This window comes from Teleopsis dalmanni, chromosome 1 (assembly GCF_002237135.1).
Source record: "Teleopsis dalmanni isolate 2A chromosome 1, ASM223713v2, whole genome shotgun sequence".
Lineage (NCBI taxonomy): Eukaryota > Metazoa > Arthropoda > Insecta > Diptera > Diopsidae > Teleopsis > Teleopsis dalmanni.
In genome coordinates this window covers 29,358,137-29,371,947 of record NC_051846.1, presented here as the reverse complement: position 1 = coordinate 29,371,947, position 13,811 = coordinate 29,358,137, and the positions used below count along the sequence as shown (strand labels likewise).

Genomic DNA, 13,811 nt, shown 5'->3' with positions numbered 1-13,811 from the left:
AATAAAACCGTATTTTTTTAAAAAGAAAAAGGTTAAAAGGTTTTTTCTGAATTAAAATTGAAAATAAGAATGTGGAACATCTTTGGTTAGTCACCACTTAACCTTTTAAACTTCTATTTTGAAAATAAACAACCGTCAATTTTTGACCGATCAGGTTATAAACATTGTCGCAATGATTCAATACTGTAAGATACCCCATGGAAGGTATTTAAATCATGTATTTCACATCTAATGATAAGGTCCACATATTAAAAAAAAACTATCAAAAGCTCAATCCCTTGGTCTTTTACTCGTGTTTATTGTCGGAACCATAATATTAATAAACGTGCCTTATTATATACCCAATTTCATTTGGTTTGATTTCATATGTCCTATAAGAACTATCCTTCAACTGAATAGAGATGGTCGAATTTCTTTTACTTGATTTAGTTATTTGTTAGTTTCAAATAAATTTTAATAAATTACAATACTCTCTGCCAAATATGTCAGATGAAAGCAAATTGTTAATAAAAAAAAATTAAAATATTATTACATTTATTTTGTTAATGTTTAAAGATTATTTGCGCTTTATTTAAGTCAGAAATTAAAAATTTTTGTATGAAAAGTCTTATCAAAACGTTGGTGTTTATTTGAATATCTTATCGGTATACATCTTGTAAGTGGTACACACAACATTGACGTTGGTTAATATTTACTTTACACCATATCTAAAATAGATAAAACAGATATTAAACATAGGCAAGATCAAAGAACTGAATTGGGTTAATTTATTAAAATTTAATGTATGTCTTCCAAAGAGTAAAATTGATGAATATTGGTGCAGAAAAATTGAAATTAATAATGACTGGGAAGTAAGGTGTCATTATATTATATGGTGCACATACCTCCAACACTATATGGTGAATGTTGGAGGCATTTTGAATTTTGAACAAGATATATATTTAGAACTTATGGTTTGGTTTCTTTATGTTCATAGATTAATACTAATTATTAAGTGTTTTAATGATTCAACGTATCATGTAGTAAATGTTAATTTGTTTATATCTACCATTACGTGCTAACAGTTGTTTTTTAATTTTGTTACAGACACGGCTGCCATGGATCCAATATTTTATCCCCCAACAAATGGTATTCCTTCAGAAAGTAAACTGGCAACATACATGGTAAGTTGAAATATAATAAATAAAATAAAATATTTTTAAAATTAATAGAAAATTTTAAACAAATAAAAAAAAATATTTGAATACAGATAATCATATTGAGTTCGGTAGATCGATCAATAATAGGAATAAATAGATAAATTTGTATAGATCCTTTTTTTTTTAATAATATTTGGATAAGTATATAGAAGCTAATTTCTAAAATTTATTTATTAAAATAATCATGATTTTATCTGTATGACAGACTGCTTTTTCAAATAATAAGGATTATCGTTTAAAAGCTTAAGGGTCTCTTAAATGACTTTTCTCAGAAGTTATATGTGTGCCTTCATAATTCTTTTACTATATGTCATGATATACATACTTATATGGCAATTCTGGCAATGGTCTTTCAGCTCACTACACTCAATAATCTTTCGAAAGATCCCTTTAAAAATGTTTCGTATTCTAGTAGGTGTCTTTTGCAAGCCGTAAAGCTCTCTTCGATCTTTCAAAAAACCAATGAAAGATGTGCTATTAAGCAAGTCTTTCGATTAACTCTGATATTTGCTTTGTGTTTTTCGTTTTAAAAAAATATTTTTATATAAAATAAAATATATAAAAATTAAAACAAAAGTTATTAATTAATTAATTTATTATAATTTGTAATAATGAAACAATTATTTCTAATTTAATTTCTAATACAACGGACACGTTAAAATATTAATATACTGTCAATAAAAATTTTGAAATATGTGTTTTTTTATATACTAATGTATAATATAGATATTAAAATTTTAATATATATATAACATTAATTTTTAAATTTATTTACTTATATATATCTAAGGTATAATTTTAAAACTAATTAATTATTTTTGCCACTACAGTACCTTATGCAGTAATAGCTGCTACCATTTCTTTTATGACATGAATTAAATTCAGTAAATAATTATTTATGTATAAATAATAATAATAATTAAATATAAATCGCAAGATCCAAATTCAATTAGTAACTTGCACTTCGTACCAATAGAATAAAACAGCTTTCTACCTTAAATTACAAATGATAAGACTTTTTTAAAAGACTTTTGTGCCAGAATAGCAAAAATCTTTCAAACTGTCTTTCTTTCGATCTTTTGAAAGACTCAACAAGAGTGACCAAAATTGCACTGGTTATGTGGTTTTAGATATCTTATATTATTCCGGTTTAATATAATAATCGCTTTTTGCCTTTTTTATCAATTTCAAAACTGTATATTCTTCAAAAATTTTTACTTTACACTTTACTTACTGCTGTCCTTCTCTCCTAAGTGGAGCATAGGGATAGGGCCTTAAACTTTAGTACCGTTGTTTCATAGAAACGTAAACATGTTATGAGTAAAAAGGTATCTATAACATCTTGAAGTTATTTAGTCCACTTACTAATAAAAGCATTTTCTATTTCTACCTGATTTACTTATTAAACCTTATAAAACGGACTTTCTCAGAAATACACACCACTTGTAAACATTCAATGTTTTTAGTTGTCAGTTCTCATTTTTCATTCAAAGTAGATTCTACAAAACTTCATTTAATGAAGTTAAGAAATCGATGAGATTTAAATTTTTTACTGCCTTATCCGCACAATTTAGTATCTCTTTTATTTTAGTTGCTATTTAGTTCAATTCATACGCAACATAAATATACACCTTCAATGTCTAAAATATCCTTAATTTTGAAATATGTAAACACCTGACACACCTTAATTTCGCAAAAATCTTAATTTCATCTTCGTTTAATCGAAATTAAGTTGTTTTTTCCAAGTTAAGTTGTTTTCAAGGTTAGAACGAAATTAAGAAAAATGGTGAACAAAGGCTGAAATTATTGGAAATTTCAAATGCAACTATGCGTAAGATAAATTTTAAGCAAAAGATAAAGTTGAGATAACGAAAAAATGACATTTTTTTAAATAGATGTCATTGACAGTTGATTTTAATAAAACTGGGAAATATTTTGAAAGTAGTGCAAATTTTATATTTTAATATAGAGAAAAAACTAACTGTTATTAATTTAAAATAGAGTGAAAAATTATAATTCACATACCTGATATCCACTAAAGTTAATAAAACTACTGAATGTCGTCCTTTATAATTATAATAATCAACTTTTAAAAACACTTTCGAAATTAATTTAATTTCATTTTTACGAAATTAAGGAAATTTGGCTGTCTAAACATAGTATAAGGCTTTCATGTATTTTTTTGTCAAGGGAAATTAAAACCCCCTAAAAATCTTAGACCGTCTTCTGTCTGTAGTGAAAATTTTAAAAAACCTAAGTCAAAAAAATACTTTATACGTATATGGAAAGATTTTCTAATATAAAAAAGAGTATGTAAATTTACTTCTTAATTTTTCTAAAACTAAAACAATGTATTTTAATTTGTTAACAACTTGAGTTAAATTTGAACTAAATATTTTTATATAAAATATAATAAAATAATATATATAAATAAAAAATCTTAGAACTTATATATATCCTACTGTATATAAAATATTTGAGATAATATTATATAATTCGAACTAATTTTAACTGTTAGTTTACTTGTTTCAAAAATTATTCTTCTACTTCTTTGCATTCTTGAAACTGTATCAATAGAATCGTCAAAATGTGGCAACACCGACCTATGGTGTTAATATGGGGTTTTCAATTAGCAAGGAATCGCCATTATCATTAAAAAAATCTCAGGTAACATCACATTTAGTTTGCTTTATGGAACTTCTGCTTAAAAATCAAATTTTTTTTTGCTAAATTTTCCATGGAAATTCTGGTCCGCTCATATAAAATTATACGAACTACTAAAATATATATTTTTTGAAGTTTTATAATCTAAAACGTATGTATTAATATACAATTGCTGTGTAAGTTTTTTAGAATTTTTCCAATATTACAGTATTGGATGAATTTTAGTTGTTCACATGATAAGATATATAAAAATTCGGCCATAACAGTCCTTATTATACATTGTCTGTAAAGTATGTAAGATCGGTATATTCTCATAAGATGGGGTTTTATGTTGTATATTGCTTAGATGTTTACAGTACCAATAGCCGATTCGAAAAATGTTCAAAATAATTTCCATAAAATATGTATAGAATAATAAAAGCCTATTCACATGGCACAAGTAATCTTAATTTTAATTATATTTTTGCTAGTTCGGTTCACTTCATTATAATATCATATAAAAATAACAATTGTTTCTATATAAAAATCTGAAAACCAAGTTACGATTTAATTGTAATTTCTACAAAATCAAGTTGAAATTATTTTCATGATTCATAATAGTACATTATTGTGAATATTGGCAATATTGTGAATAATTGTCAAAACAAAACACAAATAAAGTACTCGTCAAAAATCTTGAATGTCCCTTAAATTGCTTAAATTTGGGCAGCATATAACAGCTGATTGTCTACTCTATATGTAATAAGCTTTGAGCTGATAGGTTTTATAGCCACTTTTCACTTTTATAATTTGTGCTGCGAATCGTAACTCCATTAGTTTTTTGGTAATACTTGCAGAAATAGAAAACTTAAGCGAATGATTTTATATTTCTTTAATAATTAAATTGTCTTTAATTAAACTGTCTTGGGATATTATTTGTATTTACCTCAAAATTGTAACTCAGTTCACACAACAATTGATTTAAGAAATAAAAATATTAAGAAATTTAATATATTTCGTGAATACTTTAATAATGCTACGGCTTCAGTATTTTTATTTAAGAACGCAGCTACAAAACAAAAAAAACATGATAAATTACATTAAATTAAAATAAGATTTGCCGTGTGAACAGATTTTTATCAAAGCAAACTTAACGATCAAAACTACAATCAAATTAAGATTACTTATGCGAAATGTGTCTTAATTATGACAGGCTATAAGTCTTAATTCAATCTTATCGATATTAAAAATCTGTAATTAAAAACTTAAAAATAAAAACCGAAAATTTAAATTTTCCTAATAATTACTCTAAAAATTATAATTGAATATAACAATTAATGATTAATTTTTTCAAAAGTTATTTTAAATAAATTGGAATTTATTAATTTTGAACATTTTATAAAACTATTCACTTTTAATTTATTTAATTAAAATTCAATTGTAATTTTCTTTATTATTAAAAAATTAAATAAATTTAATTATATCACCTATAATAATCGCTCTTTAAGCAGAAGTGTATGTATAATAATAAATATATAATTTTATTTCATAGATTTATTATCATTTTTTTCCTTATAATATACTATTTATTTTAAAACTTATATTGAACAATAATTGAAAATGTTCATGAATTGGCAAAACATATATCAATTAGTTTATGAGAACTTTCTAATAAATTTCAGTCGAAAATAAAATTCACCAAAGTAAAAGGTGAATATTGAAAATAATTTATTTTTATAATTTTTATAAACTTATATTTAATTATAATTGAAAGCGTTCAAAATTGGCACAACATTTACAACAATATAGTCTATATGAATTTTTTAAAATATATCAGTCGAAAGTAAAATTCACCAAAATGTGGTGAATATTGAGAGTAACTTATTATTTGTATATAATTTATTATTTAGTTATTTTTATTTATCAATTCAATATTTATCGATGCATTTGACTAATTTTAAATGGTTTTACATTGATGCAATTTGTTTCTTACTTTTTCAATTTTCAGGTAACTCCTCAGTCTCCCGAATTCATTCCAACACGTATGAACTCTTCACCCAATTTTTACTCAGCATATCATAATTCGATGCTGGCGAATGGTTTAAATAGCACAAACATTAATGGCCTGTCACCAGCATCAACAAAATTAGTGAATGGTTCAACATCTTTGTTAGGAATGCAGAAAGCAACAGCTGCTGTCCTAGCGCAACAAAAACAAATCCAACAGCAGCCCCAACAGCCGCAACATTCAATACTTAATGGTACAATCTCGACAACGGCGAATCAACAAATTGTAGCACCACCAACTGCCACACAACCGTATGTGAACATGACAACACCTCTAAAAGGACGCAATAACTTACTTCAACGTAACGAATCCCCAACGAATATTGGTGAGAAATCGCCGCCACGTATAACACCGCATGTATCACCAATACCCTCGACACTATCGGCGAATGTACATCAGGTACACAAATTTTTGAACAGGTTGAGTTTTAATATATTTATATAAATATAATCTATTGACAATGCAACTCATCTATATATATATATATAAATATATAAAATTATGTAATTATTATTTAACAGAAATTATTATTATTTATTTAGGAAAACGTTGGCGGCACAATATATTTTTATCCAACTGCCAATCACACAGCCGCACAGAATTCAAATTCTGTTGTGAATAATGTGGATCCTGCTGCAAATCATCATGCAACACCTTCTGTAGTAGCGCCGATAACGCCTGTACAGTCATCACTGCTCTATGCGGGTCACATATACCCCGGTCCAGCCTCCAATGTAATATCATTACAGCCAAAAAGCCAATTGGAGTCAGCATTTTTTATGCCGGAAGAAATGCGTTCAGAAGTTCTTGCCCGCAATGAGATCTCGAATTTACTGCTCGATCCCAATGAGACAGCACAAAATTCAATTCCTATTGAAATGGAAAATTTTCATTCGTTGTATCCGCTAGAATCGGTACAACCGTTGCATGGTAAATTGACTATGTTATCAACCACATACAAGGCAACAAACAGCAACACTGGCGTTAAATATTGCTTAAGAAGATTACACGGTAACCTGAAGCGAATATAACTATTTTCATTTTATTATTAATCAATAATATTAATTCATTTCGTTTTTTATAGGTTTTCGTTTGCAGTCTAAAAATTGTTTGCAACTTGTTGATATGTGGAAAAAATTGCAGCACTCAAATGTTGTGCAATTACGTGAAGTTTTCACAACTAAGGCATTTGGTGATAATTGTAAGGCAATATTTATAGACATCCTTAAAAAAATTATTGTTCGAAACTAATTAAAAATCCATTCCTTTTTATGATTCGACCTATCCTTACATATCCAATGGAACCAACCAAACAACAACAATATGCTTGCTTTGCTGTCTATATGCCTGTCTGAAAATGATTGCCTGATTGCTTGCATATGCGCATATATTTCTGCTATATGATATATATATATATACATATATATATGTATTTGTACTTGCTTCCCATTCACAACGTCTGTAACAAAATCCATCGTAACAACAACTGCGACAATATCGACATAATTCAGCATTAGTATTAGCTTACGACTATCATCCAGGCTCTCAGACATTGTTAACGAAATATTTTACGCCACTACAAGAAAACGGTTATTCAGATCCATTCCAAGGTGATGCGCGACCTTTCAGGTAATTATAAAAAAATATCTATATGAAAATGTATTCCATTTGCTATACTATATATCATGTGATTCTAATAAAAAGAAATGTTGGTAAAATATTTAAATTTTGCTTAAAATAAATAATTTGCTACCATTTTAAAATTTAAATATATAAAACACTGAAATACTCTTTGTAACTTAATAGGTTTTCAGAACGGTTCGAACAATAATGAAGAAACAATAACACAATTTTAATTAATTTATTGAAATTAATTGAAGAACAGCTGAAAAAACGCTCACTGGCGGTGGACGTTTAATTAGATATTCGAGTTAAATACGATATTTATGTTTGAAACCATTAGTTTCTTATTAGTTCAAGACAGAGTCTGTCTGATAGATGCTGTTTGGGTCAAGCGTCAAAGCGAGACGCTGACCCAATTTAATAGAAAAAATTACAATACTGATTCCATCAGCATAAATTTCAACCATTTTAGCAGGAACTACTCTTTAAATTTATTTGGTTCTAAATAAGAATTTTAGAAGTTTAAAATAAAGAATTATATTATTAAAATATTTGTTAAAAAATTCTAAATAAACTAATTTTAATCACATCGTTAGTTTTAGAAGCACTAGGTTTGCACTGTTAAACAAATCGATCCGAATTCTCGGGCCTAACTGAATCGGTTTCTTTTACAAAACGAACTGTCACGTCTTAAATAACTTCCACGTTATAATTTTATATCTAACAATTAAGGCAAAACAATACAGTCCTATTCTACTCTACACTATGATTAATTTTTATAAATTAGCTAAAGGTTGTTTTTATCTTATAAGGTCTTTAATGAAGTATATATATATAAAATCGAAATTATCTTTAGTTTAAAACAGAAATGTTCTTCTCTGATATAAGTAATAAAAGAGTACAAAATTGATATTATTCCATCAATCTTTAACAACTTACCCTAAGCATATGTCTTTAATTTAATATGTTCAGAGCATTGTTGACAAATAAAGTTCAATGCTTTACCAAGTAGATTAATCATTTGCTTATAGTTTTTATATTCGTTAAAGAAATTAACTAATGCACACACTACTAGCATGGCTTTTTGAATATAACACATTTATGCTTTTTTAGCCACAAAGGTGCACAGAAGTCCAACAATGGGCCACTGTTGCCGGAAGCAACAATCTGGGCAATTGTTATGCAATTGACTGCAGGATTACGTGCAATTCATCAAGCAGGATTAGCATGCAAGTAAGTTTATTTTATATTATTTTTTTATACTAACTAATTAAAGTTATTTTTTAATAATGTAGATCCTTAGATCCAACGAAAATAATTGTGACTGGTAAACGAGTTCGCTTCGCTTTTTGTGGTACAAATGATATAGCACAGTTTGATCCAAACGCTACTAATCCATTGGCTGTTGTGAATATGCATCAACAGGTAAAAAATTGAAAATTTATATGATTAGAAACAATATTTTCATGACACGCACTATATTCCCTTTAACTATTTAGGAGGATTTAACAGAATTGGGTCGTTTAGTATTAGCTTTGGCTTGTAGATGTTTACAATCAGTTCAACGTAACAATGTACAAACAAGTTTGGAAACAGTCGCACGTCATTATTCAAATGATCTGAGAAATTTAATTGTGTAAATATATTCCATTTAAGACTATTGGTCATAGCTCTTATTTGATTATATCTAGATATCTCTTCTCAACACAAAGACGTTCTGTAACTGATTTAATGCCTATGATTGGTGCACGCTTTTATACACAGTTGGATGCATTACAAAACCAATGCGACATGCAAGAAGACGAACTTTCAAAAGAAATGGAAAATGGACGTCTGTATAGGATTCTGGTTAAACTAAATAGTATCAACGAGCGACCAGAGTATGTGTGATTTAATTTAATAGACATGAGTTTAAAAAATATTTCAAGAATATTATTCATTTTAAAAACAAAATTTTTAATTATATATATTTATCTAAATTATTGTAGAAATATATTTTTAAAAAAATTGTTATCTAACTACACATATATAATTTTGCTTATTATACAGTTTTAACTTGGATTGTACGTGGTCTGAAACTGGTGATAGATATATGTTAAAATTATTCCGTGATTATCTATTCCATTCCGTCACTGAAGATGGTCGACCATGGCTGGATCACGCACATATTATACAATGTTTAAATAAATTGGATGCCGGTTCTCTAGAAAGAGTAAGTATGTGTATACAAGCAATAATAATTTTGAACGTGCATTGAAATTATTAAAAAATATTGGATTGAAAAGGAATTATCAACATTATTTTATTCTCAAAAACAACTACATTATTTCAAATATTGCTTATGATTTTATAATTCTGGTATTTTGTTCATAAAAACCGAATGTAAAGTTTTTTAGATTAGTTTTATGCCAGCAAAGGCGTAACTAAATAATTTGACAACCTGGTTAATAATTACACTAATTCATATGATATATAAAAGATATTAAACAAACGATCTCTGCTGATATAATATTAGGATTGAAAGGTGACTACATCAAAAGTTCCTAATCAAATAATGGTTTTCATAGATATATGTTGCGAATATTATTATGATTCAAAAAACCTTTTGTCTTGTTTTTTTTTCTTACATAATATCCATTATTTATTTAATATGTATATCTCTCATTACAACAACTTACAATAAATAATACCCTTATATAATATACGTTTTACCTTGTAGTATTTTTACACACAATTCAATGAAAATTGCAAATAATAGTTTTCGTGAGCTTTAAATATTTAAGTTAAACACAAACAGTTCCAACATATAAACTCTTTCCAAACACCGCTTGAAACCGGTCATAAATTTTTGTCACGGTCTATTAAGAATCATCTTTATTTGATAAAGATTGTTTTCGGCTTTAAGGCAGGTTCAGTCTAAAACATTCAGTATCATTAGACTTTTCTTAATACATTATATGGCTAAATTTTTGTCCAAGTCTATTGATCATAATATCCATAATATTGCCCGTGTTGATCTTCTACTTCGACCCATTGAAGTGTTAAGCTTTCTCCATCTGGATCCACACTAATTTTATTTAAATCCCACCTACCGGTCTTTATACCAACTTCTTTTCCCCTACTCCATATTTAAACCATATCTTAATCCATGTATTCGTTTTTTGCAACTTCTTTCATGTGTCCTGCAATATAGATCTCCTCGGGTTATAATAATAATATTAAAAAGTGAGTAGGTATCTTTCACTAAGTTTGTTGATCTCGTCTTTAATATATGTATTTCGCTGTTTATTAATTCATTAAATATAAGCCTAAAAAGTATGACTTAAATTTCTGTAAGATTTCTATGTTAAAGTTGCTATAGAACTTTGTTAAGGTATAATAATACTCGTATATAGTTGATATCTTTTTGACTCTTTGGTAAGATTTTTTCAAGTTAAACAACTCAAATTAATTCTATTGAGATCCATGAGATGATCCATTGAGAGTAATCATAGGAGTTGCTAGTCTGTTCAACACGATTCAAAAAATTCCATGATATTTTACGGTATTTCCTTCAGAGACAGATAATCCATTGAGCGTAATCATAGGACATGCTTATCTGTTTCAAAACAATTCCATGATATTTTACGGAATCTCCTTCAGAGACAGATAATCCATTGAACGGAATCATAGAACATTCTTGTCTGTTCAGAGTAAATTGTGACGTAAAATGATTTTGTTAGAATTTATTTTCATGTTTCATTCATTGATTCAGTGTTCTTTTTGATGTATTTCATCTTGAAATATTGTGGAAACATCTGCAGAATATTTTTGTAGTGCGCTCAGCACTGTATCAACGCAATCCTTTTGTTGAAAGATAGCAACAAAAGCTGCATCAACAGTTGGCAAATCAATAGTGTGAATTGTATGAAGCATACTAAGTTTGGATAAAGCATTTTAGGATGTTCACCTTGACATTTTACATATGAATCTGTATATAAGATTGATAAAATTTTGATATCAAATAGAAAGACTCGAGTTCCAGATACATTTGAATAAAATATAACAAAAATGTATTTTATAAATGTAATTTATAACTTTTTTTTCTTATTTTTTTTTTAGGTGCAACTGATGTCTCGAGATGAGCAGTCTGTTCTGATCGTTACGTATGCTGAACTCAAAAATTGTCTTGAGAATGCATTTTCAGAGTTATTAGCAAATGCAGCTACGTAAAAGTATCTGTATTTTGATTGGAAAATTAAATACTGCATCCACCTAAGACATTTAAAAATTATATGGATATTGGGCGAAAATTGTTTTGCTCAGTTTACTTTATTGCTCCCATCTCTCATAAAAAATAAAATAAAATAAAATAAAATAAAGAAAATCACAAACAATACACATCTTCTAAAAACCTAGAAAAGAAATTATTTTTAATAATAAAATTTTTGATGCTGAAAAAAACACGAAAAATAACAAAAACCCATAAAAAATAAAAAAATTGTAAAACACAATCTCTCCAAAAGATATAAAAAAAAGAAAAATTGTTATACAAAAATGGAAACAAAATTATATTTTTACAAAGGATTATTTATGCAACTTAAAACGCAAAAATTGTAACAAATTAAAAATTAAAACAAAAAAAGCGGAAAAAATACAGAGCAGCGAAAATATATAATAGTAAAAAAAAATGAAATGATACAAGGAAAAACTAAAAGTATAAAACTGTAAAAATCTTACAAAATTAGACAAATTATTTTAACTAAATGAACTCAGTTTATTTTGTCATATTTTTATACAAAAACAATACACACAAACAAATCTCATACTTTTTACTATTTTATATTTAACAAATGTTTTTTTTTTTGTTATTTGTTTTTATATGCATTTTGATGATAAATTTTGTTTTTAATCGTAGGTCCTAAAGGGCTGTGCTGTGAAAAAGCTCAAAACTTGCAAAGTAACTTAAAATTTCCATTTATTAATAATGTCTATTAAATAAAAAGTAATTTTTTTATTATTTTAATAAATTTAAAATGATTAACTTTTTTTATAAAAACAAAATAAAAAGGCTCGTGTCAATGTAAAATCCCTAAAAATGTTCGCAATCTTAAATTTTATGTTTTTACTTATGTATGCACTTTTATATATGTATAGTTTGTAATGTACAGATATTATTAAAAATTAAAATTAATTAAAAATTTATTTATAAAAAAAAAACAGCCTATAGCTCTAACTAGAAAATCTAGCTTTAAGGACCAGATTAAAAACAAACAAAATTTTTAAAAATAATTTCAAGAAAATTATTCGAATCTGCTCTATATTTTTATTTTTGATTTAGATATATGTGTAATTTTTATGTAAACCCAAAAAAATTGTTAATTTTTTTAGTCCAGAGTTGCTATTTGACACGAAATCCTTTATGTTTTAGAGTTTTAAAGCAATTTTACCAATACCATGCTTTTAATCGGAAGAAAGTTAAGTAATCTTAAATTATTATACTTGAAAGTAAGACTTATATTTAATTTTAAACAATATTAAGGCATATAACTAAAAAAGTAAAAACATTAAAAAAATAATAAAATTTCAAAAAAAAAAAAATTATTTTTAAATTTTTCATACATTATTTTCTTGTTATTTTCTAATATATATAAGCCGTGTACATATAAGCCGTGTGCGAGTTCGAGTAAATTGAAATGTTTCCTAGGGATTTGATTAAAAGTTTTCAAATTTATTTATTTATTTATTAAACATGTTATAAAATTTTTGCAATGATAACACCTAATTTTTATTTAATTTACCCTACTCGAAATTCTGGTAAATATCAACATTCGCTGCCATACCGACATAATTTACTATATCCCTCAATTTACTCATGTGCGAGACACGGCCATAGAAGGACCCAATATATTCTAAACGTATATTTCTTCAGAGACTATTAGACGAAACCATTAATGCAAGCAATAATTTATTTATTATTTTAATAATAATTAATTAATAAAATAAATATTGATATAATAAATATATGTTTATTAACTCAAGAAAACAATTTGGCAGATAATTTTAATTATCTAGACACGCTGGATTTCTTTTGTGTATTTATCTTTAGTCGACAGAAATAAAGTAAATATTAATTTTTTTTTTAGTGAGATTTCGAAAGTTTCTTAGTTTCTATTAAAGTAAAATAGTTATTTTCGCATAATCTGGAAAATAGTTGAAAAAGCGTCGACATACTAGATTGCTTTGTGAAGAATTATTATAAATCGGCATTAAAAAATTTATATTAATTATTTTTATTA

General features: G+C 26.5%; 1 protein-coding gene across 1 annotated transcript; it reads left to right on the top strand.

Moving 5' to 3' along the window:
* Positions 1–1,086: 1,086 nt before the first annotated feature.
* On the top strand, positions 1,087–11,935 carry LOC119673123 (PAN2-PAN3 deadenylation complex subunit PAN3; the record flags this gene model as incomplete). The annotated part of the gene is given in 11 exon segments (XM_038084356.1): positions 1,087–1,163; positions 5,851–6,309; positions 6,453–6,921; positions 6,995–7,111; positions 7,422–7,539; positions 8,647–8,766; positions 8,829–8,958; positions 9,033–9,169; positions 9,225–9,413; positions 9,583–9,745; positions 11,635–11,935. Coding segments are annotated over 11 exon segments (2,090 nt in total), but the record flags the coding sequence as incomplete, so codon positions are not given.
* Between the last annotated feature and the right edge of the window lie 1,876 nt (positions 11,936–13,811).